Raw genomic sequence first — 26,538 nt, 5'->3', positions numbered from 1 at the left:
AAATAATGTTAGATTTGAAACCATGCAGAGCAATTGGTGGCAAATGAAGAGATATCTAGGATTTTTAACCCTTTATAAAAGAACGTTGTTTCTGCCTTTGAGTCTTCTGATATTCTAGGTGGCACAGAGACAGAATAGATTACATTAATGGCAATGAAATTTTATCATTAGAATCTTAGCATCAATATGCAGAATAGCTAAATCAGACCAAGTATGTTAAAAAAAATTCATTATGGAGATAATACTCTTTTGAGGTGCTAAATAATTTATTTTAAAGTTATCTGAAAAAGGAGAAGATATTAAATGATTGGAGTTATGTGGATCATGAATGTTAAAACTGCAGGGGAAAACACCAAAAAGATGATTGAAATTGTATCAATATTTTAAACTTTGTATTTAATTTTTCATAGCTACAAATTCTTTAAAATAATAATTTAAAAGGATATCCTTGATGAACACATAAGAAAGGAAACCAGTTTTTAAAAACAATATTCTAAAGCAGACAGCATTTTTGCGGTCACATAATTAGTACTATACAAAAGGAGGAGACTTACAAAATCACATTTCGTTTATCATGTGTTATTTTTAAAAGAATTTGTAAAGAATTTTTCTACTTTATAGTAGCTTCATTAAGGTATCTTCCATGTATATTTTACCAAAACAAAAGATTCTTTGATAAGACTTCTTGACTCCCCCTATTCCAATCATATTTTCTATGACCATCTTATGAAAACCCTTTATCCTCTCACCAAAATTCAATCAGCTGTACCATTTTTCCTAACTAGAGCATGCCAATCTACTCTTCTATACCTACTACTGTAATTTTTTGATGTCCCTCCCAGATAATCAATTCTGTGTTTATGTTGTTTACCCCAAAGAAGATTTTTTTGAGCAGGACTATCTTTGCTTTGGTATTCTTATCTCCAGAATCTGGCACACAATAAACATTTAATAAATGATATTTTCCATCCTTTCACTCACAAATATAATATCAGAAATGAATTTGCACAAATATTCTCCAATTTTTCACTTTAAGAGAGGCAAAAAACAGAATGCTTGCTAAAGTTATTCGTTACAGTTCTGGAAGACATCTATCACAGTCAAAATGGTATTCCCCGTAAATAATTGATGAAGTTCTCTGGATGCTTCTGCTTGCAAATTATATTGTACTGATTGACTCAAGTTTTAAAACACTAGTATCCTAAACAAGATCCCTAATTACTCCTGAGTTCCACACAACTGATGAGGTTGAGGTAGGAATTACTAATTCAAAAAAAAATTGTGACAAATTCACAATAGTCATTCTCTTTGGTATAAAGTAGTTTTATTTGGGGGAATAGGTTACAGACAAAATGAAGGGATACAATAACAATAAACACCAGGACTGGTAAATATGAAATAGAATGTGGCAGCATATAAAAGAAAAGTTCCTCAATGAAACTCACAATTACCCAGTAGAAAGGAAATACTCATGAGGCCTAAGTATGCTATTTATTGGCAAGTTAGATTCATAGAAGAATTTAGCAGATTAACCAGAGTTAACTAGAGTGAGAAGAAAGACACCAGTAGAGAGAAGACTATGAGAGGGAATAAAGAGATTAATCTCATAATGGGCTTAATCCTGAAAAGAACTCAGCAAAGATCATCAAAAGCAGATCTTTTTTATATGGAAAATACAGCCTTGGAGGTTTCTCCCAAAAGTAAAGGTGGGAACTCAGAGGGAGGGATTTAGGAGTCAGACAGAATGCACTTGCCAATCCAGATCCCAAACTAGTCTAAAAAATGCTAATCAATATCTTAAAGATTGTTTAAAGATGTACAGAAATTTGCAGGATAGACAAAAGAGTTCCATCCTCACAAACACTCTATAGTGTGGATAATCTTAGAATTGGTTATATCTGATAATAACCAAATGGGCTTCCTGACAAGGGAAGATAGTCACTCCACATCACAAGTAGTCAACTAAGATAAGTCAAGTAAGGTCAAGATTTATTTCTAGTTTCTAGTACATAATTAGATACATAACTGATCCATCAGTCCATGTATCTGGGAGAGAGGAAAAAGGGGTTATGTTTCTTTTGCTTTTTGGGATACTTATCATTGTTTTGACATCATAAATGTGTGCAAATAAATGAATGAACAAGTAGAATTCAGAAAAATCACATATGTAAGCTAAAAAATAAATAAGCTTATCATTAGGTAAAGAGTTCTATCATATGATATATATCATATTACCTTATAATTTGAGCATAACCCTTGATAAGGCAATTTTAGATAGTGATTAATAAGTGTTTTCACTCAATACCCTTTAAAATAAGCTTATAATAATAAATAATAGAGTTGATTTTTAACTTAAAAATGCTGAAGACAACGTAACTAATGTTAGCACTAATTACTATGTAGAGAAAAATTAAAAGAATCGAGTGCTGAAATGCATTTCTGGAAACATGGCTGCCCTTTATCACATAAAACAAGAATGAATTTCTAAATAAAGCAAAATATCAATATTGGAGAATTGAATATTTTTCCTGGAAAAATGTTCCCACTCTCCCCCAAAATAATAAAGACTAAAGGAATAAGCAAGGAGGGGCAACGATAGAATGAATAAACATTATGAGCAGGCAAAAGAAAGAGTGGAAACATTTGTGGAATAAAAGAACAATACTACAAAAACAAAGAACTAGATTTATATAAGAATGGGATAACCAGAAGAACTTCCAGTATAATTACAATAAGTAGCACTTATAAGTTTTAATATTTACAATGAAATTTACATATCTAATTTGAAGTTCAGTAACATAATGAAAGGAAATTCTTACATTCATATAAAAACAAATATCTTTAAAAAAAGAATTCAGAAAAAGGCAACATAGAAATTAGCAATTTAGAAAATAAGGTAAAAAAATATAATAAAGGATTCTGTAAATTGATTCTGTAAAAGCTAATATTAAAAACAAAAGACAAAATTCAAGCATGAAGTAAACCAGGTGCCTTTACCTGATGTGGTTTGGAGTAAATAATTTTTAGCCAAACAAATGATAGACTATCATAAATTTTTAAAAATTTAATACAATTTCAGTTATATGAAATAAAAACAAAAACTCAAACAAAAATAAAATCCATAAAGGTAGGATAAAAAAGTGATTAATTAGGGAAAAATCTTTTCATAAACATTTTGAGACATAGCTTGGTACAATGGCAAGCCTTTTTTGCCCCTTAATGTTAATTAATTGCCTCTTAATTTCAGCTCTTAATCTATATATTCTTATGATCTTTGATAAGGGCCTATATCCATGATATAAAGGAAATTAACAAAACTATAAAATAATAAGACCCATTTCCCAGTGAATAAGTGTTTAAAGGTTATAAATGGTTATCAAAAGGAAAATTGCAATCTAATAATAAATTTTAGAAAAATATTTTCCCAAGCATTAATAATAGAATAGATGAAAATCAAAACAACTCTGGACTTTCATGTCACTCTCAACAAATTGGTAAAGATAATAAAAATGGGAATAGTTTATGTTACAGATAGTAGAAATATGAGCCACACTTATTTCTTCGAATCAACCCAAATTTTCTGGAAAACAATCCTGAATTACATTTTTAAAAAACATAAAATCATTATTTGACCCAGACATACTATTACTAGGCATCTATACTAATAAAAAGGTAAAGATCTAAAGAAAGAGCTCATATTATATAATATACATCTCAGTGATGAGGTCCTGAATGGTAGGTATAGTGGGCAGAGAGAAACTGAAGAACTGATAAAAAATTATCCCTGGAGCAGACAGGAAGAAGACTCTGATCATGGAGATCAGTTTAGTTCTGTTGTCCTACCCATGATAATTCAGTCAGAAATCCAATTATGTCAAGTCCTTGAGACTAAATTCTCCCAATAAAACAATCTATAGCTCATGCCATAATGACTGTCTTCCTTTGGATCTGCTCTGCCTTGTGTCTTTCCCTTTCCCCCTGCCACATGATAATCTTCCCTAAGCCTCCTTACCCCACTTCTCCTCCTTACAGCTAACTAACTTTTTTAGGGTACTAAGTCTCTTTCAGAATTTAGCCTGCCAGCTAAGGGTATGCCCCAATCTCATAGAATGTTCCCATGTTCCCTTTGTATTGGGTGAGAGTTCCACTGAGGAATTTACCTTTCATATGCTTTCCTCTATTTCATATTTATCATTCCTGGTGTCTGTTATGTCCCTCCTTTTGTCTGTAATTTATTCCTCTTTTGCCAAGAGATTGGCCATTGTGAATGCTTCATATGATTGGACCCCAACTTTTGACGCCTGCCATCATTTGGTGCCAAAGCCCACATCAGGGGTCACATCATCAGCAGTTTTTTAATAAGGAAAAAAGCATTCTTAAAATAGTTCAAAAAGATTGATGAACTACTTTTTTTAAAAAGTCTAATAAATAATGTTACAATGTTACTATGCTATAAGAACATTAGAATCACAAATTTTGAGAATTGTAAAGGACCTTAATGACTATCTACTGCAAACCAACACAAAAGGAATTCTTCTCATAATGTGCCTGACAGGTGGCCAACTAGTTCCTAATTGAAGCCCTCTAAGTAGAAATTCCCTATACTTCTCTAGGTAGCTTATTTGACTTTGTGATATCTCTAATTATTAAGAAAATTTTCTAACATCAAATCTAAATTTGCCTCTTAACAACTCCCACTCATTACTACTGGTTCTGCCCTCAACACAGGTCAAATAAAATAAGCTTTTCCCTCCTTCTTTTTAAGATCCTTTTAAATAATTGTTTTTTTTCCTGGAGTGTTCCATTCTATAGCTAAACAAACCCAATTTCTTTAATAGATCTTTACATAGAGTGGATTCAAGTTCCTTCATCATCTGGACTCATTCTGGATTCATATCCAGAATAAAAGTCATGATGTTTTTTAAAAAAAAATTATAGTGTTTCTAACTGCAAAGAGCCTGACAAGAACAAAATATAGTGAAATTGTCACTTTCCTTTTCCTGAAAATTAGGTTTCTCCATGTCTAAGATCGCATTTAATTTGTGGCTGCCCTGTCAAATTGCTGCCTCTTGTTGAACTTAAACATGAATGAAAAATCTCAGATCTTTTTCAAAACTGCTATCTATGCCTCCTCCACCTCACATTTTTGAAGTTTAGATTTTTGCTAAATGAAAAATGTTATATTTATCCTTATCTAATTTAATTTCATTAGATTCAGCCTAATGTTATGTACTTCTAAGATCTTTTTTAATTTCTAAATTATAAAATTGACTTATCTCACAGTTTTGCATTATCTTCAAATATGATGAGGTTACATTTCATTTTGGCTTTTATCCAAATCATTAACAAAAATGTTAAACTGAATAATACCAACCACAGATCCCTGACTCTACCAGAAATCTGACTCATTGATAATTATACAATAAACATCTTTGAGTACAGCCATCTAAAATTTTGATTCCATATGACTGTTTCATTTGTCTAAGTCACATTTTCCCCATATTGTCTACAAAAATAGCATGAGATATTTATCAAAATCTTTGCTAAAATGTCTTTGCATTTTATCTTCTGGCACTTCATCTGCTAGTTTAGTATATCCATAACAAGGACATGTTACACTGGAAAGGTTTGTTCTTGATAAAATCTGAAATAACTGCTTCCCTTTCTAGATAATCTCTTATTTAAGAATCTGGTTTTATAATTTTTACAAGAATTAAAGTTAAGCTCCATGATTTAGTATTTTCAGATTCTATGATTTCACTTTTTTTGAAAAGTAGAACAATGTTTGCTTTTCTGCAGTCTAATTATATCTTTCCCACTTTCCACAATCTCTCTGATATCACCAAGAATGGCTGAGCCATCCCAAATTTTCAAGTCACTTTTTGGACCTACCGATGAAATTCATCATAACCATGTTAAGAAACATCAGAAAGACGTTTGTTTTCCTTACTTTGTTATACAGTTCTCTTTAGCTATCCTGCCAAATTTTAATAGCTTTTTTCTTTATAGAAAAAACAAAAGTAAATGATATTTCTCCCCTCTCTTCCTTGAAATATAGGGAAATTGACAGACTAGCTTCCCCTATCAGAAACTTTAGGTTTAGGAAATGGTGATTTATCCCACGGTTCTCATAATTTGCATCTCAGCAACTCTTTCCCCACTTTTATTAAGAATTTGATTTAGAATAAAAGTTCTGCTTGTTGACTTTTCCAACTTTTGATGGTTGAAATTATCGCTGAAGTATGTCAACTGCTCTATGCCAGATAGAGGTCAAAATAATATCTGAATAATTGGTGTTCCCTATCTGTCCTATATCATGCCTCTGGGCCAAGTTTGAGATATGTTTCTTAATCTCCTTTTTTGCTTTTTTCTGAGATTGGGATATTTCAAGCTTTACAATAAAAGCTTCACAAGCTTTTTTTTTTTTTAATGAAATGTAAGGTGTGGGATAAGGAATTGCTCAGCTATTGTAGTGTATTCACAAGATGACATAAAACAGATGATGTGTTTATAAATGTAAACATTTTGGTTTTTTTGCAAATATTTACAATGTGATAGCACTCTTCCTTAATAAAAAATGGTTAAGCACACCTTGATATGATTTTTAAAATTTAACAATCCAAGAGTCTCTTGGTTCAAGAGAACTAAGAAGGAGTCAGAAGTCAAGGAAGAACTAAGCTCTTTGCTTATTTAGCTCTGTTGGAAGAAAGAGAGAATTTCTTCCCCTCCTTTCCACTTTGCCATGGTATCAAACACTGAAGTTACCTCCTAAGGAGATATTTCATCTAGATCTATTTCAACCATATTTGCATGTATTTTGAAAATAAAAAGCTGTTATTTTTTTTATAATTTTCTCACAGTATATATGCATGAGTAATTTTTTAATAATATTATCCCTTGTATTCATTTTTCCAAATTATCCCCTCCCTCCCTCCACTCCCTCCCCTTGATGACAGGCAATCCCATACATTTTACCTGTGTTACAATATAACCTAGATACAATATATGTGTGTAAATACCATTTTCTTGCTGCACATTAAGTATTAGATTCCGAAGGTATAAGTAACCTGGGTGGATAGACAGTAGTGCTAACAATTTACATTCACTTCCCAGTGTTCCTTCTCTGGGTGTAGTTGTTTCTGTCCGTCATTGATCAGCTGGAAGTGAGTTGGATCTTCTTTATGTTGAAGATATCCACTTCCATCAGAATACATCTTCATACAACATTGAAGTGTACAAAAGCTGTTATTTTTAAAGAGATTATAAGGCTAGATTTCTGAATTTCCTTAACCATATGTATTTCTTTCATATATGCTTTATTTCCAATGTATTCACTTTGTGTGTCTATTCTTCCTAAGAACATTATGCATTTATGGGAGAATAAAAATCATTCTCTTGTGTTTTGTGGAATGTTTTTGTGGCAGCCACATTTATTGTGTGTCTAAGTGTGTTTGTTGTAAGCTAATTGTGTTTATTGAATGATAAAAGAAATTATGTGAGTTGAGGTTTCTGAAGTTTCTGATATAAGTTGAGGTTTCTGAGGTTTCTGATATAAGATATATCTTAGATATATATATATATATAAGATATATATATTATATTATTATTATATTATTATAAGATATATATATATATAAGATATATAAATAAGATATATAAGATATAAGTTGAGGTTTCTGATATAAGACTTTAAACTCATAGGGTACTTTAGTACTAGAAGCACTTGTCCTTTGGGAATTCAGATTTGATAGACATAAAACCTAACAAGAATTACACAGCTGAAGCAATATACATATATATGTATATGTATATATATAAATAATTATTTTTTTAAAATTATAAAATATATTAGAAACACAACCTAACAATTCATTTCTTATAAGAAACATTCAAAGACACTGAAAAAATGTAAAGTGATCACTACAATTTATCATACTTTACTCCAATGAAAAAAGCAAAAATTGTGACCATGCTTAGAATAAGGTAATTTAATAAATAATTACAGAGAAAAAAACAAGCAAATTATATCCTGTTTATGTGGAATTAGTTGTGAAGTCTCCTTTATGTTTCCTCAATAATTATCCTCTGTACTCTACTTACAAAGCCACTGTAATACATCAGGCTCTGAATATCTCTTGCCTTGATTATTGTAATTGCTTCATATTAGGTATTTGGGTTGTTTAAAAGAACTAACACCTCTGGTATAAGGATTTGCTGAGACCTTTTCAAGACTGCTTCTAGTTTAAGAAAAAAAAATGACTATAGCTTTACATATCTATTATGGGCCAGAACTTGAAACAAGATGCTAATGCTTATGTACTTAGTTCACACCTTTAAAGGAGTTCACACATTAGTTCACACATTCACACCTTTAGAGAATATATATATATATATATATATATATATATATATATATATATATATATATATATATATATATATATATATATATATATATATATATATATATATATATATATGGAGGAATTCACAAGTCTACTAAAGGACAAAGCCCACTCTTGGACTTCTGGGAGATTCACAAGTCAGAAACCCACAAGCTCAATCTCTGGGAGGAGGACCCAAGATTCTTCCAACTTCCACCTTTGTGCTGGATGGAGACATTTGGAGAGGGCTCTCAGAACCAAGAAGAGAGATAGGCCCCTAAGAAAGCTAACTGGACCCAGGAAAAGAGTTAAGACTTTGAAGGAAAAAATAAAGGATCTGGACTTTAACTCCTGGGTACATTTGATTAATCAATAAAACTGAACTGAACTGAAATGAAGGCTTTCTCCAGAAGCCCTCCAAGAAATCTGCTCCCAATTTAGAGAAGAGAACATTACATTTTAGCACCTGAACGTGGGACCAAGAACCTTCATCTGTGACCCAGAAATTAGGGTGAGTACAACAAGGAAACTCTGTTAAAGAGCTAAAGTAATACTTCAGCTGAAATGGGACAAATGTTTAGAAAACAGCCTTCTGTTTCTCTTCAAGGAAAATGTGTAGAGAGCATTGTCAGGGTTATGAAAAGCCAAGGTTTGATTATAATTTGGGAGATCACTGAACTTTTAGAAACTGTACAGTACACATCTCCTTTGTTTTCTATGGAAAAAGAATTGGATCTAGAGGAGTGGAAATTAGTAGGAAAGCAACTTTATCAATACTACAATAAAAATGGACCTGATTCAATATCCAAAGACACATTTAATGCATACAATTTAATACAACTGGCTTTAGGAAGTTATATAAGTTATATATTAAGGAAAAAGAAGAAAGAGCAGGAGGGGGGGTGCCAACTAAACTAGATGAAAAGGATGAAGAATCAGATAAGAATGTAGTTAAGTACAATTCTGAGTGTGTCACTTCACAACAGGAGCATTTCCCATCTCCTCTTTTCTCAATTAACCCTTCATGGGTGGAGAGAAAAAGAGGAAGGGGAGAGGCAGTAATTCAATCAGAAAAAATCTGGAAACAAAGAATACCTAACAACAAAATCTGCAAGAATAATTTGATTCCCTAACACAAGATAAAACTGTTGTTGTAAGACTTGAAAACCAGCAGGAATAATTGGATTCCTTGAGATGAAAAATTGTTGAGACCATTGCAGGACTTCAAAACTTGCAGGAATTATTGGATTCCTGACACATGAACTAATGGACAATGGATTCCTTTTGGACTATTTCTGGGACTTATGGACATGTATAATTCCTCATGTTGATTAATGTTATTTGTTACATCACTTCTTCTATGTGCTTGTGTAATTTATGTAATTATGTGTAATACCTCCCATATTGATGGATTTATGTCTACCTGTTTCAAGTAAGCCCCTTTAGAAACCTGATAATCTGATTTGATTTCCCATTTCCTTGGTGTTTTCATCTCCCTTCCTGAGAAGTCAGGGAGATCATGACCACCTTATGTTCTAAATCAAAAGAAAGCAGGAGATGTTATAAGCCAGAACTTAAAACAAGGTGCTAATACCTATGTACTTAGTTCATACCTTTAAAGGAGTTCACACATTAGTTCACACATTCACACCTTTAGAGAGCATATTTAAGGAGGAGTTCACAAGCCCACTAAAGAACAAAGCCCACTCTTGGACTTCTGGAAGATTCACAAGTCAGAAACCCACAAGCTCAATCTCTGGGAGGAGGACTCAAGATTCATTCCAACTTCCATCTTTGTGCTGGCTGGAGACATTCGGAGAGAGCTCTCAGAACCAAGGAGAGAGGTAGGCCTCTAAGAAAGCTAATCAGGCCCAGGAAAAGAGACAAGACTTTGAAAGAAAAAATAAAGAACTTTAACTCCTGGCTGCATGTGAGGTGATTAATGAAACTTAACTGAACTGAAACAAAGGCTGCCTCCAGAAGTCCTCCAAGAAATCTGCTCCCAGAGAGCATTACAATTTAGAAAAGAGAACATTACACATATCTTTTTACTTGTATGAGGCAAGAATATCTTTTAGAAGACACTAATCCCTCCTTCTTTACATATAGACACAGATATATAGACATAGTCAGATAGATGTCATTTTTACATTCCTTTTTTTGAGCTCCAAATAACCCCTCTTCTTCCATGTGAAGAATTTCATTTCATATTTTTTATTTTTAAAGGCTTTTATTTTCAAAACATATGAATAGTTTTCACCATTTACCCTTGCAAAACATTGTGTTCCTAATTTCTTTCTTCCTTCCTTTCCCCCACTCCCTCCACTAATCCCCCAGGATTACTTAGTAATCCAATATATCGAACAAATGTGCAATTCTTCTACACATTTCCACAATTATCATGCTGCATAAAAAAATCAAATCAAAAAGGAAAAAAAATGAGAAAGAAAACAAAATGCAAACAAAACAATTCTCTCTACATGCATATAGCTCTCTCTATGACAAGACCATTGTAAGTGGCCTGAATCACCCCACTGTTGGAAAGAGCCAGATCAATCAGAATTGCTCATTGTATAATCCTATTGTTGCTGTGTACAGCAATATTGTGTACAATATTCTCTTGGTTATACACACTTCATTTAGCATCAGTTCATATAAAAAACCCTAGGCCTCCCTAAATTCATTTTGCTTATTGTTTCTTATAGAACAATAATATTCCATTACATTCACATATCATAACTTATTCAATCATTATGCAATTAATGGGTATTCATTCAATTTCCAGCTCCTTGCCACTACAAAAAAAGCTGCCACAAATATTTGTGCACACATAGGTCCCTTTCCCTTCTTTATGATCTCTTTAAGATATACACTCAACAGAAACACTGCTGGATCAAAGGGTATGCACAGTTTGATAGCCCCTTGGGCATAGTTCCAAATTGCTCTCCAGAATAGCTGAATCAGTTCACAATGTATTAGTGTTCCACTTTTCCCACATCCCATCCAACATTCATCATTATCTTCTTTTGTCATTTTAGCCAATCTGAGAGGTGTGTAGTGGTACCTCAGAGTTGTCTTATATGCATTTCTCTGACCAATAATGATTTAGATCACTTTTTCATGTCACTAGAAATGGTTTCAATTTCTTCATCTGAAAACTGCCTGTTCATATCTTTTGACCATTTATCAATTAGAGAATGGCTTGTATTTTTATAAATTTGAGTTGACTCTCTGTATATTTTAGAAATGGGACCTTTATCAAAAGGTGAATGTAAAAAAAAAAAATCCCCAGTTTACATGCTTCCCTTCTGAAAATCTTGTCCACATTGGCTTTATTTGTACTAAACCTTTTCAACTTAATATAATCAAAATTATCCATTTTGCATTCCATAATATATTCTAGTTCTTTTTAGGCCACAATTCCTTTCTTCTCCACAAATCTGAGAGGCAGACTATCCTTTGTTTTCTAATTTGCTTATAGTATCACTCTTTATGTCTAAATCATGAACCTATTTGGATCTTATCTTGGCATAAGGTGTAGGGTGTTAGTCAATGCCTAGTTTCTGCCATACTAATTTCTATTTTTCCCAACAATTTTGTCAAATAGTGAGTTCTTAACCTAGAAGCTACGTTTTTGGGTTTAGCAAAAGTAGATTACTGTAGTCATTGATTATTATATCTTGTGAATCTAATCTATTTCACTGATTCTATTTCTTAGCCAGTATCAAATGCTTTTGATGACTGCAGCTTTAAAATATAGTTTTAGATTTGGTACAACTATGCCACTTTCATTTGCATTTTTCCATTGATATATTCATTTCCATTTTCCCTTGATATTCTTGAATTTTTGTTCTTCTAAATGAACTTTGTTATTATTTTTTCTAGCTCTGTAAAATAATTTCTTGGGAGGTTGATTGGTATGGCACTGAATAAGTAAATTAATTTAGGTGGAATTGTCATCTTCATTATAATAGCTCAGCCTACCCATGAGCACTTGATATTCTTTCAATTATTTAGATCTGATTTTATTTGTGTGGAAAGTGTTTTGTAATTGTGTTCATATAGTTCCCGACTTTGTCTTAGCAGATAGATTCCCAAACATTTTATATTATCTATAATTATTTTAAATGGAATTTCTCTTTGTATCTCTTGCTACTGGACTTTGTGTGGATTTATTTTGTATTCTGCAACTTTACAAAATTGTGAATTATTTCTAGTGGTTTTTTAGTTCATTCTCTAGGATTCTCTAAGCATACCATCATATCATCTGTAAAGAGTGATAATTTGGTTTACACATTACCTATTCTAATTCCTTTCTTTTTCTTCTCTTATTTCTAAACTTAACATTTCTAATACAATACTGAATAGTCATGTTGATAGTGGGTAATCTTATTTCACCCTGATCTTAGTGGGAATGGCTCTAGTTTATCTCCAATACATATGATGCTTCTTGATGGTTTTTAATAGAAGCTATTGATCATTTTAAGCAAAACTCCATTTATCCCTATACTCTCTAGTGTTTAAAATAGGAATAAGTCTTGTCAAATGTTTTTTTTCAGCATCAATGAAATCTAGAAATCATATCATTTCTGTTAGTTTAATTGATTACTGATATAGTCAATTATGCTAATAGTTTTTCTAATATTGAACCAGTCCTGCATTCCTGGTATAAATCCTATTTGTTATGGTGGATTATCCTGGTGTTAAGTTGTTGTAATCTTTGCTAATATTTTATTTAAGATTTTGCATTAATATTCTTTAGGGAAATTGGTCTATGATTTTCTTTGTCTATGACCCTCCCTAGTTTAGGTATCAGCCCTAATAATGTGTGTGTGTGTGTGTGTGTGTGTGTGTGTGTGTGTGTGTGTGTGTGTATAAAATGAAAGAAATTTGATTGGAGTCCTTTCCATATTTTTTCCAAATTGTTTATATAATATTGGAATTAATTGTTCTTTAAATGTTTGATAGAATTCACATGTAAATCCATCCGGCCCTGGAGATTTTTTTTTTCTTAGGGAGTTCATTAATCACTTGTTTAATTTATTTTTTCTAACATGGGACTAATTTAAATAATTTATTTCCTCCTCTTAATCTGTCCAATCTATAATTTTAAGTATTCATCCATTTCACTTAGGTTACCAAATTTAGTGACAGGTTGAACAAAATAGTTCCTAATTATTGCTCTAATTTCTTCATGTTGTGAAAAATTCACTCTTCATTTTTGATACTAGCAATTTGATTTTCTTTCCTTTTTCTAATCAAATAAAGGTTTATCTATTGTATTGTTTTTTTTTTTCACAAAATCAACTCTTAGTTTTGTTTATTTGTTCAATCATTTTCTTACTTTCAATTTTATTAATCTTCCCTTCTATTTTCAGAATTCCAAATTTGGCATTTAATTTGGGATTTTAATTTGTTCTTTTTCTAGCTTTTTTAGTTGCATGCCCAATTCATTGATCTTCACTTTCTCTAATTTATTTAAGTAAGTGTCTAGAGATATAAAACTTCCCCTAAGAACTGCTTTGTCTACATTCCACACATTTTGGCATGTTGTCTCATTATTATCATTTTTTAGATGAAAGAAATTATCTATTATTTCTATGACTTGCCGCTTCACTCACTCATTCTTTAGGATTAAATTATTTAGTTTCCAGTTAATTTATGGCTTATTTTTCCTGGGCTCTTTATTGCATGTAATTTTTATTGCATCATGATCTGAAAAATATGCATTTACTATTTCTATCTTTCTGTATTTGATTGTCAGGTTTTTATATCATATGAAGTATTTATGATTTTATGATTAATTTTTGTGTAGTTTCCAGGTACTACTGAGAAAAAAAAATTATATCCCTTTCTGTCATCATTCAGTTTTCTCCAAAGGTCTATCATACCTAATTTTTAAAAAATTTTATTTACCTCCTTAACTTCCTTTATTTTGTGGTCAATTTATCTAATTCTCATAGAGCAAGGTTGAGATTCCCTAGTATAGTTTCACTATCTATTTCTTAATCTTATCTCTTTTAACTTCTTCTTTAAGAATTTGGATATTTGGTGCATATATGTTTAGTATTGATATTACTTCATTATATATGAGACCCTTTAGTAAAATATAGTTTCCTCACTTTTCTCTTTTAATTAGAGCTATTTTTGCTTTTGCTTGATTTGAGATCAGGATTTCTACCCTTATTTTTTATTTCAGCTAAATCATAGTAGATTCTGCCCCAGCCTTTTACTTTTACTATATATGTATGTATCACTGTTTAAAATATTGTTCTTATAAACAATATATTGTAGGATTCTGGTTTTTAATCCACTCTGCTATCCTCTTCTGTTTTATGGGAGAATTTATCCAATTCATATTCACAGTTAAAATTACTAATTCTGTATTTCCTTCTACCTTATTTTTCCCAAATTATACTTTTCTCTTTCCTTTCCCTCTTTCCCTCATCACCAATGTTTCTGATCACCACTTCCCTCAAATAACCTTCCTCTTTCTCCTTCTACTTTTGTTCTCCTTTCTATTAGGTTCCATCTTTCCTTTTCCTCTTTCCCTCATAGTTCCATATAGGGTGAGACAAGTTTCTCTATGAAACTAAATATATGTAATATTCTTTCTTTGCTCCAAATCCATTGAAATTAAGATTCACAAAATGCTCATCCTCCACCCTCTTTTCCTCAATTTTAATAGATTTTTTTTGCCTCTTCATGAGATGTAATTTACCCCATTTTACTTCCTCTTCTTCCAGTACAATCCCTTTTCCATCCCAGTTCCTTTTTTATATCATCAAAATAAAGTCAAATTATGCGTGCATCTTCTAAGTATACCCCTTAAAATATAGTTCTCGAGTTAAATATATCATCTTCCCATATAGGGATGTAAACTTTTTTAACTTTTAAAAACCATAGTTTTTTTTTTTATTTCCTTTTTACCTTTTTATGTTTCTCTCGAATTCTATATTTGAAGATCAAATTTTCTGTTGAGTTCTAGTTTTTTCATCAAATATAAGTGAAATTCACCTTTTTCATTGAATGTCCATCTTTTTCTCTAAAAGAAAATGCTTAATTTTCCTGGTTAGCTGATTATTAGCTTCAATTCAAACTCCTTTGCCTATTGGAATATCATATTCCATGTTTTAAAGTTCTTTAAAGTGGAAGCTGCTAAGTCTTAAGTAATCCTGATTGTGGTTCCTCAATGTTTGAATTGTTTCTTTCTGACTGCTTATAGTATTTTCTCCTTGATCTGATAATTCTTAATTTTAGCTATCCTTGGAGTTTTTATTTTGAGTTCTTTTTCAGGAGGATATTGAATATTTTACTTTCTGGTTTTAGGACATCAGGGCAGTTTGTTTTCCTTGATGATTTCTTAAAAGCTATTGTCTAGACTTTTTCTTTCATCATGGTTTTCAGGTAGTCCAGTAATTCTTAGATTGTCTTTCTTAGATCTCTTTTCCAGATTAATTGTTTTTTCCAATGAGTATTTCACATTTTCTTCTATTTTTTTTTGGTTTTCTTTGACTGATTCTTGATATCTCTTTGAATCATTCACTTCCATTTGTTCAAGTCTAATTTTTAGTGAATTATTTTCTTCAGTTAGCTTTTTTATCTCCTGTTGTATTGGCCAATTGAACTTTAAAATGAACTGTTTTGTTCATTGGGTTTTTTCCCCACTTCCCAAATTCCATTTTTCAAGGAATTGTTTTCTTTTTCCATTTCATCAAATTTATTTTTAAGGTGTTATATGCTATTTTCTCATTTTTCTAAATCTATTTTACACAGATAATTTCTATGTTTCTTTTTCCAAACTGTCCTGCCCTTTCTCCATTTTTCTTCTAACTTCGAACTCTCTTTTAGATGAATTTTTTAATTCTTTCAAGAAAGGCTTTTGTATTGGAGATTAACTTATATCCCTCCTTTGAAACTTCATCTGAAGACATTTTGTCTTTACTGTCATCAAGGTTTGAGCTTCCTCTACAGGTGACAGCAATTTCATACCACGCTGGTGCTGGGGCTGCTGACTTTTTCCTGTGTTGGGTGTGCATGGCCAAATCCCATATTATTCTGGGATTCAGGGGCTCATTATTTACCTTTTGTAGTTGTGTTGGATGTCTCACATCTGGTCTGTGTCTGAACCAGTACAAAGTAATTAATGCTGCTATATTTTGGTGAGAGCCTCCTGATAGAATCCCCTAAGTGTTGCAGACACCACATCACCCTGTATCCCTGTGCTGTGCCTGCACTTGGCCATCTCCCTTCTCTCCCCTGCTTCCCACCCCATGGCTGATTGAAACAGACTGTTTCTGAAGTTCTTCCAAAATATGTTCTGCTGGAAATTTCTTACTATCCAAATATTTGTGTATTTTTTCACTCCAAAATCAGTTTAGAGGCTTAATGTGGTGTTAATCTGAGGAAAGCCAGGAAGAGCTCAGACAAAGATTTGTCTCTCCACCATTTTAGCTCTACCCCAGTAAATACTTTTCACAGTAGTTATAGTTGTAATACAAATCTTCCTTCCTCTTGAAACAATACCATTTCCTTATATGCATAATGTACAGTGTTATTCTAAAGAGATATTATAAAACTTTCAAAAAGTTAGTAATAGTCTTGCTCTGCCATCATAAATTTGATTTAAATGTTTCAAAGTTCTTATCCTAAAAATGTTGTTATTAATATATACTTTTTTTTAAAAAATTAGGAGGTATATGTTGGAAAGGAAACAATGTGCACAGTGGATGGTCTTCACTTCAACAGCACATACAGTGCTCGAGTCAAGGCTTTTAACAAGACAGGAGTCAGCCAATACAGCAAGACCTTGGTCCTTCAGACATCTGAGGGTAAGGCACTTCAGCAGTAATCCTCAGAACAAGAACTGTTTAGCATCTAAAATAACTGGCAAAGTCCCCAAGCAAATACTACTATTGCCCATGTTACTAAAGGGTATGGTTTTTTTTTGTTTGTTTGTTTAACATATATGTTTTGTCACAAAGTTGTTACTTTTCTGCTATTTTGAGAAAATATGTAGCACTAAAATGTAAAAGTCTGTTGCCCAGTTGCATTTCAACAATTTCAATCAGTTTTAAGAAGTAGACACCAACATAGAAAGAGGGAGAGATAATAGATAGATAGAGATAGAGACTGATATTTTCAGCAGAATCTAGATTACTACTCAGAAAAAAAAATGTTCTTTCAAATGTGTAGGCTTCCCACTCCCAGAAAATAAAGACCATTTCTAAATATTGTTCAGATATTTTTAAATATGTTTATAGCTCCTGCTATTTCCTTAACACAACCCATAGAACATTTTCATCAATGTTATAGGGATTGGGTTGTTTGTTGTTTTTGTTTTTGTTGTTATCATTATTGTTGTTTTTTGCTTAATGGCTTTTAGATAAAAGCATCCTTTGTTTGAACATGGCATTCAGGAAGAATTCATATTCTATGTAGAAGCATTGAAATGCTCCACTTTCTCATGCAAAGTTAATCACATTCACATGGGGAATAAACTTACCTGGAAGTACTTCATAGAAAGGGAAGAGTAAGGTTTTGTTTACCTCATTTCTTTGTCTACCTGTGTGTTTTAAGGTTATATATCACAACTATAAGCATGATGCAGGAAACATTCTCTCCTTATAGAGCTCATTCAACATTGTATCATAGTCAGAAAACACCCTTGGAATTGATGGCCAATCCTAATATCTTAAGTATTTTGTTACTGATTTTGTTTTTAAAGCATGCAAAGGTTTAGAGACTGCCATCAATGTCGAAGCATTTTTCAAACCATCCAAATGAAGTTATAACCAATAAGTTATAAAACCACTATAGTTTTCATGTCTTCCTTTTTAATGTTTAATTGTGTCTTTCTCAATTTTATTTTGTAATGTATTGTCCTATAACCCTAAGAATTATGTTTGTAAAAGTAACCCTATGATGTGTTTTAAAAATGCTTACTTGGTGGAGGAAAACTGCAAATATCATGTAAATTTTTTTTGATGTGTAGAAACACTTTGGGCCACATTTTCATACTTTCCACATGCATAAAGTTGTCATTTTGGAAACAAAGTTTTCTCTCTTGACAGAGCTCAAATGATTTTATTGTTAAAGAGATATTTTGATGTTTTTCCTGATTCTTAAAACTTCTGAAAAAGGTTATTCTTTGAAAGAATCTCAAAACAGTTGCTTTAAAACATGCCTTTATACCAAATGAATAAGGAGGATTAAAAAGACAAATGATGCAAACAATTTACAATGAGACTACTATTACATACCTCCTTGGAAAACTATTTTTATTTATCATAAAATATGGCCCAAAAGTCCACTAAAAATATCACAACCATATTAAAATGGCAGGTGGATAACTTAAGATTCTCTTTTCAAAATATAATACCAAGAAGTAGATACCCCATTTTAATAATAATGTGTCTAATTCTGTATATTTCAATATTTAAATTATGTACAATATTAACAGATAGAGAGCTGCTTTCAATGAAATATCTAACGAAGTAAAGGAATTGTAAATTAAAATAAATGTCCTGAATTTTAAATTTGCACGAGTTCTATAACTATAGAATATAGTCTACAACTAAATACAAAGAAAGTTCTATTATCTTATAGCTATTGCTCCACATAAGTCATACTTCCTATAATAAAATAAAATTCACATACATACTTTCATCAGAATCTTGGTCTGTTCTTTGTCTTTTTCCCTTTTTCCCTTTCCATAGTAACTTTCACAGTAAGGTAAGTTATAACTTTTAAAAACATATTTTTTAAAAATTAAATTTCAGAAAAATCCCAGTTTATTTTTTTTTCAAAATCCTAATACACTGAGGTTTGGAGAAGATAAAGAACTTTAAATAACATGAGTACTTGACACATGTGGAGCTTATAGTATTACTGAGAAGAAAGAAACAAATACAGATAGCTATAATACATAATATTACATAACAGGTATAATATAGAGCTTCAATACCAATTGCTCTACAGAGTCTATATCAGTGGAGAAAGTGTATCAGAGAAGACTCCCTGGAATAGGTAGCAATTAACTTGAATTTTAAAGTGTAGGTATCGATTAAAGAAGTAATTACACATAGCATGAATAAAAACACTTAGATAAAAAGTACAAAGGGTGTTTAGGTGACAGAGGGTTAAGTTTGAGTATGGCATACAATACATTAAAGGGGAATAATATGAGTTATAACAACAAAGATGTACATTGTGAAGGTCTTGAATTTCAAGAAAGGGAACTTAAGTTTATTTAGGAAATAGAGAATAACTTAAGATATTTATAAGTGGAGTGATATAGCTATATCTATTGGATATATAATGACATTTAAGAAGAATATTAATTGGATAGGAACTAGGAGAAATTTGAAAGTAGAAAACCAATTAGTTTATTACAACAAATCAATAGTACTATTGCAATAGTACAAGTGAATCTTAGTGAAGGGTTTTAATCAGTAAGGTTAGGGATTAGTAAGATAACTCCCACTAAGAAAAAACTCTTAGGGGATAGGGATCAATTTTAATAATATTGCACATGTAGAATTGAGAATAATTGTTAAATAATTTGGTAGAAGCCTTAACAAAACAAATTGGAGTAAAAGTCAAGAAAGTTTTTTAATGTTGTTTTCAGAGATCAATAAAGAAAAATATATTTGATGAGATGTTCCATATTTTTTATTATTTTTCTTACAATTTGTTAGTTTTTTGTGAGTTACCCTTTTCCTGTCTGTTATATTATGGCATGTATATATATATATGTATGATATATATATATATATATATATGTATAATATATATATATATATAATCTTTTAAATTCTTATTAATGGGTAACCCATTTCCAAATCACAATGTTTGATTTGTAAATCTTGCTTATAGTAAGTCTAAATTTTCTTTACAGACATTTAAAATGAATTTTAAATTATCATCACTATATCCTGCAATGTCATTACAACAACATAATAACAATGGGCAACATTTATATAGTGCCTGCTACTTGTCATGTACTGTGGGGAAAACACTTTATTTTTATTATCTCATTTGATGTTTATAACAACCCCAGAAGGTTTTTACTATTATTAATCTCATATTATAGGTGATAAAACTGAGATAAATAGAAGTTAAGTAACTTATCCAGGGTCACACAGCTAGTCAATGATGTCTAAGGCCAGATTTGAACTTGTCTTCATGACTCCAGAACCATGTTCAATCCATTAGCACTCCTCTCTACCTAGACAAAAAAAAGAATATCCATGCATAAGAAACTAGATACCAAAGAATATATCTAAATAATTATCCTGTCTTTTCTGACTTTTTGAAAGCAAAATGAATAAGGTTTTGTTTCTTTTTAAGTTATAATCAACGCTAAAAGGATTCAATTATTTTTCTTATCCTGACCAATTTCTTTCTTGTAAGTTGTTGGGTTTTTTGTTTTGTTTTGTTTTATTTTTATGTACCCACCTGAGCTTTTTTTCAAGATATTATTTTCAGTAACTTCCTACTTTGGCTATCTAGAGGAAGGAAGAAGAGACAAAAACAATTCTGACTTTATAGAGAGATTATTTTATGTTAACATTCACTAAAAGGTACACTGACATTTTCATTTATCATTTACAGAATTTCTCAGATTCCCTAAAAGATTCATAAGTAGTTGTTGATAGCAAATGTTTATCAAATTTAGACCAAGAAATGGAAAAGAATCTCTAAGGTTATGTGACTTTAAAAATGGTAGAACAGTCACTTTCCCCAAAATCCACTTCAGTTTTTTACCTAAAAGGTAATTACAAACCAGTTATGAGTTAATCTGAAAAACAAATTGTGTTTTTTTTTTCCTTGAAAAGGTGAAATTATTTTTCAGTTACCACTTGAGAACTCTAATACTGTGTACTCAACTCAAAGGCCTCCCTAAACTGCTTCCATTTGTTCCTGAAAGTAGTAAAGGGGGAAAAAAAAAAAAAAACCTTAAAATGCTTATAGAAGAGTACATGTCAATAAATATTCATGAACCACTTTCCCCTTCCCATCTCACAAGAAGTACAAATTCTAATCATAAGATAAAAGAAAAAGCAGAAAAAGAAACCAGGAAAGGTACCTGTGGCAACTGTATCAAAGCTGAAGGAAAGTGAACTGAAAGCCACTGAGACTTTTTTTGCTGCCAAAAAGTCCTTGGGTCAAGGACCAAGAATGGTCTTGTTATTTTTCCCAAGGGAAGAAGGCTATCAGGCTTGCAGCTAAGATTGGAATCTACGAGGAAGAAGTGTGAAGGTGAATGACTCAGCACATAAGGAAATAAATAATCAGGAAGTATTCTAAAATTAGAATATATACTAAATTAAATATCAATAAAAATAAAACTTATAACATTTATAATAAACAAAGTTAACCACTGCCTAATGAAAACCAAGATCTTATGAACTCTCTAGAGAGGATGGGACAATAACAAAAAGCTCCAGAATTGTTGAAAAGGAAATGAAATTGATAAAAAAGAAAAAAAAAAAGAAAAAGAAATTGGTGTTGATTATAGATTACTACTTCTACAACTACTACTGAACTAAGTAGCAATACATAGTTTGAAATAAACATCTGACAAATTCATAATGGTCATTTTCTTTGTCAAAAGAAAGGCTTATTTAGGAGAAGAGTTTACAGATAAAATAGGCACAAGGAGTGGGAAATATGAAACACGGTTGAGAGAACATATAGTTATAAAAGAAAAGAATTTGGAAGAATCTATTAAAGGAATCAGAATTTGCTAGAGTAAGGAGGACACCATGAGAGGGAAGTCATCATGAGAAGAGAGAGAGAGTACCTCATACTGGGCTTAGTTCTGAAAGGAATTTAGCAAAGGTCTTCATCATACACAAGTATTTATAGGGGAAATATACCCTTGAGGTTTCTCAAGTTCAAAACTACAAACTGAAAAGGAACTAAATATAATGCACCTGGTAGACCATGCCCCACACATGTCTAAAAATATGCTAATCAATATCTCAAAGATTATTGTGAAGGTCTTTAAAAATGTTAACTGGGTTGGAAATAGGATGGATAAATTAACAATAGATTCTAACCACATTGTTTTATATAAATAGAAATTGGGCTTCTTCCTTCACAATAGTACTATTACTAATAATAATAGCTGGCATTTAAACCTTAAGGTTTACAAAGAATTTTACAAATATTATCTCATTTTATCCTCAAAGCAACCTTGGAAGGCAAGAACTATTATTATTATTCCAATTTTACAGATAAGATTAAATAACTTGTCCCTAGTCATATAGTTATTAAGTTTTTTTTAAACTAGATAAGCTCTTGTCTTCCTAATTCCAAGTTCAACACTCTATACTGTATAACTTAGCTGCATAAAGTATTAGAACTTTCAGTAGAGTTAAAGAATCACAAATCAATAGATTAAGAGAAATGAATCTAGATACATGAAGATGACTATGTAAGCTAAAGAAGTTTGCCTTGAAGATAGTGTGCGCAAAGATTAAAATAATTTTTCAACAAATGTTTATTAAATATCTACTATATGTCAGTTTTTGTTCTAGAGCCTGGGGTATAGGGAAAAAAATGAACTAGACCTTACCTTCAAAAAGTTTATATTTTATTGAAACATTATGCACATCATAGGGAAATAAAATATATATACAAAGTGAATAGAAAATAATGGAGGAGGTAGATATTAGCAACTGAGGGTATCAAGAAACTGAAAGCAGCACTTGACCTCAAGCAACTAGTACTCAACATTTATTATATGTGAGCAATTGTGGAAGCTATTGAGATATATTTAATGATTAAAAAGTGAGACAATTTTTGTTTTAACAGATCTTGTATCATATAAGTTATTATAAAGTTTGTGCAATTTTAAGTATTAGAATTTTAAAATTGCACTAAGACTTTGGGGACATACCATATAGGGGGAGACATTCATATATAAGGATATATAGAATAAATTTTTAAAACAAGCATAGGAAATGGCCAATGAAATGGCAAAGAAACACGAGATTAAGACCTTTCTATGAAAACAGAGGCCTCTTTTGGCTGAATCATACTGGATGGGTTGGGGACCAATATTTAATCATTCTATAAAGTTAGGTTGGGACCAAGTTGTGAAGGACATTAAAAATCAAATAAAAAGATCTATATTTTATACTAGGAAAGAGGGGGAGTCACAGAAATTTACTAAATATGGGGTAAGGTGGTGATGCTTATATAAAAGATAGATTGGAATAGGGTGAAATGAGGTACAAAGTCATTGAATATCAGGCCCTGTGAAATCTAAGAATATTGCTGTGGTATTGTGGTATTGTGAGCCTGGAAGTTTGGGGTGAGGGAGAAAATGAATATAATACAGAAATTAGAAACTTTGAAGATTATAATAATTGTGGCATTCTTGGTATAAATGACATATGAAAGAAAGTTTAAGTGTAAAAAATAATAAATTTTGTTTTTAACATGTTGGGTTTGAAATGTTTCTAAGACATCCAGTTAGAAATAAACAATAGATCATGTGGGGAAAGAGCTCAGAAAAAAATTAGGGATGGATATTTAGATGTGGGAGCCATATGCACAAATACTATCATTTTGCCTATGAAAAATTGATGAAATCATTAAGAGAAAATACAGAGCAAAAAAAGAGCCCACAAGAGAGGCTTGGGGTAAGTCCACAATTAGAGGGCATGATATGAATGATGAGACACCAAATTAGACTAAGAAATGATCCTGCTATAGGAGGGAAACCAAGAGGGAGTAGACATAAAGATGGTGACTAGACCTCTAATTTCATTGATATGGGAAATTCCTAGTTTGACAAATCACCTCTATCAATACAGATTGTCAACTTCTCTGCAACTTATACTTCTTAATAGTTGCCTAGAACATTGAAAAATCAATTAATTATCTGTGATACAAAGGCATAATTTGGCACATTTAGAGGCACAAATTGGACCTGGTGCTCTCTGAACACTTAATTCTTTAACCATCCTATGATCCGGCTTTGGAAAAGAGTAGTGTCATAAAAATCCAAAAATGAGACAATACCTAGGAAAGTGAGGTCAATAGTCAAATGTAGAAAATAGCCCCTAAAGCATGATAATGGGGAAGGGGTATAACAACAAACTGGGTAGAGGCAATAAGTGTAAATAATTTTTTCTAAAAGTTTGGTTGAAAATGGAATAATATATCATGATGACTTAAGGGGGTAGTAGTGTCCAATAAAGGGCTATTTTTTGTTTTGTTTTGTTTTGTTTTGTTGTTTGGTTTTTTTTTTAGGATGTGGGAGACATGGGCATATCTGAAGCCAATAAGATAGTAAGTAACTAATAGACAGGGAGAAATTGATAATTGAGGATGAAACTTACTGAAGATAGAAGTGGATGAAAGCAAGGCCATCCACAGAGAAGTTGGGTGCTTCCTTATCAGAGACTAAAGGAAAGGAATAAAAAGTGACAGATGAAATCAAAGGGGAAAAAATGGAAATCACATTACATGACCTCATTTTTGTTCTCAGTAAAGAGGTAAGGTCCTTCTTCAACTATGAAGATGTAGCGAGGGGAAAGGAAAGAGATCTGGGGAGAAAAGAGAAAGATGGAAATAGCTTTTGTGGGAAGGGAAATAGAAAATATAATTAGGGAAAAGAAAATTATTTGCCCAGTTAAGATCAGGTATTATCAATGAATGATATTCCTTATTAGATGAATTATTTGACTTTCCACATATCTATTTAGCTGCACATGAAAAGAAGAGATGTTGAGAATAATGAAAAACTGGGAATTTGCTAAGAGATGGATAAAAGTAGGACAAGGAAAAAAAATATTTATATATAGATAGTAGCATAAATGTGAAGATAGCAAACAAGAATATGGTTGCAAAGAAGAGGGATGAAATCAAACATCTTGGAAAAAAGAAGTTCTTACCCTAGCAGGTGAAGAAAGGGATTTTGCTGAAAGGCATTTCTGTGGGAGAAATGTACATCCCACTAAATACAATTGTCTCATCTCCTTAATTCTTAATCTCTCATAATTCAGAAGTATTCTAGGGAGAACACTCTAGAACATTCTCTGAACTTTCTAAGATGTCATAAATACTCTTTAACCATTTATTCAATTCAAAACAAACCAGTCATATATCTTATCCCATAAACTAAATTTCTCTCAGTAATCTCAAACCTTGACTATGAGAGTAAACAAAAGATATTAGTGGTTATCCAGTTTATCTGAATTTCAAATAATAAAAAGACATTATTATTTAGAACGTTGCAATGGGATCTAAGGTCACTTGATGATTAGGAGAAAAGGAGCTGCTGACAGAAATTTTCTCATTGTAACAACTGTTAACTGATATTTAACTTTATTTCTGTTTTAGTTCACTCCTGTCACCGAAATTTGTCTTCTCTCCTACTCAGTGGTTTAGGTGCTATGTCTGTCATCCCCAAAACTGGGTGAAAAGTCTCTTTCTTCAGACATTGCAATTACAGCATAAATTGAGCTCTCAGTCTACCAGAATTCTGGCTCTCTTAACAAGGTGATCGAGAGACTCTAGGCTTCTTGCAAGATCACCCAAAGATTTTCTGATCCTAAGAAAGTAATCCATTCCCCAGCAATAGGTACTCATCAAACTGGAGCTACAGAAAGAAAAAATGAACTAGTTTACCAAGAGACCTTGGTTTCATTCATTTTTCTTTAGTAAATTTCATGCTATTTCATTAGAAAGGAAGCTTAGCTTAAAATAATCAAAAAGTGTATGTGTCTTATATGAAGAGCTAAGAGACACCAGTTTTTAAAAGATAGTTCTTCATCCTGAAGAAATTTTTTAAAAATTTATTTAGGAACTTACTGAGTTTACAAAGTAATGTATAGTTTGTAATGCAAAAGTATATATAATTTTCAGAAAGTTCCATACTATTTTGAAAAAAACATAATGGTGCATTTCTGGTTTGTTTATTTGTTTTAATGGGACTTCAGATTTTAAAATGATACATCCAAACCTCTACAATCCTTTTCTTTTTCTGGATATTGTTCAGGGGTATGAAAGAAGAATATTAGGAGTATGAAAAGGGAAGGCCAGTCATGCTGCAGGAAGTTCTGCAAGCCACCGAGAGAAAAACTTCGACATACAAGGGAAAAGGCATTCAAATAATTGGAAAGTCTTTTATAAA

The 26,538-nt window shown here is 31.6% G+C and overlaps 1 protein-coding gene across 7 annotated transcripts in view; it reads left to right on the top strand.

Annotated features, from left to right (window-relative positions):
- Nucleotides 1–26,538, top strand: part of TRIM9 (tripartite motif containing 9) — a 213,264-nt gene that overhangs the window by 151,211 nt on the left and 35,515 nt on the right. For 6 of the 7 annotated variants that reach the window (XM_074290802.1, XM_074290800.1, XM_074290798.1 and 3 more), the window contains one exon: nt 17,077–17,215. The exons of the other annotated variant lie outside the window; for it this stretch is intronic. In XM_074290802.1, coding sequence (XP_074146903.1) covers nt 17,077–17,215 — 139 coding nt within the window. The remainder of the gene's footprint in view (nt 1–17,076; nt 17,216–26,538) is intronic. 7 annotated transcript variants of the gene reach the window in all.

This window comes from Sminthopsis crassicaudata, chromosome 2 (assembly GCF_048593235.1).
Source record: "Sminthopsis crassicaudata isolate SCR6 chromosome 2, ASM4859323v1, whole genome shotgun sequence".
NCBI classification, from domain to species: Eukaryota; Metazoa; Chordata; class Mammalia; order Dasyuromorphia; family Dasyuridae; genus Sminthopsis; species Sminthopsis crassicaudata.
Note: the sequence above shows the minus strand (reverse complement) of the source record. Positions and strands in the feature narration are given on the sequence as shown.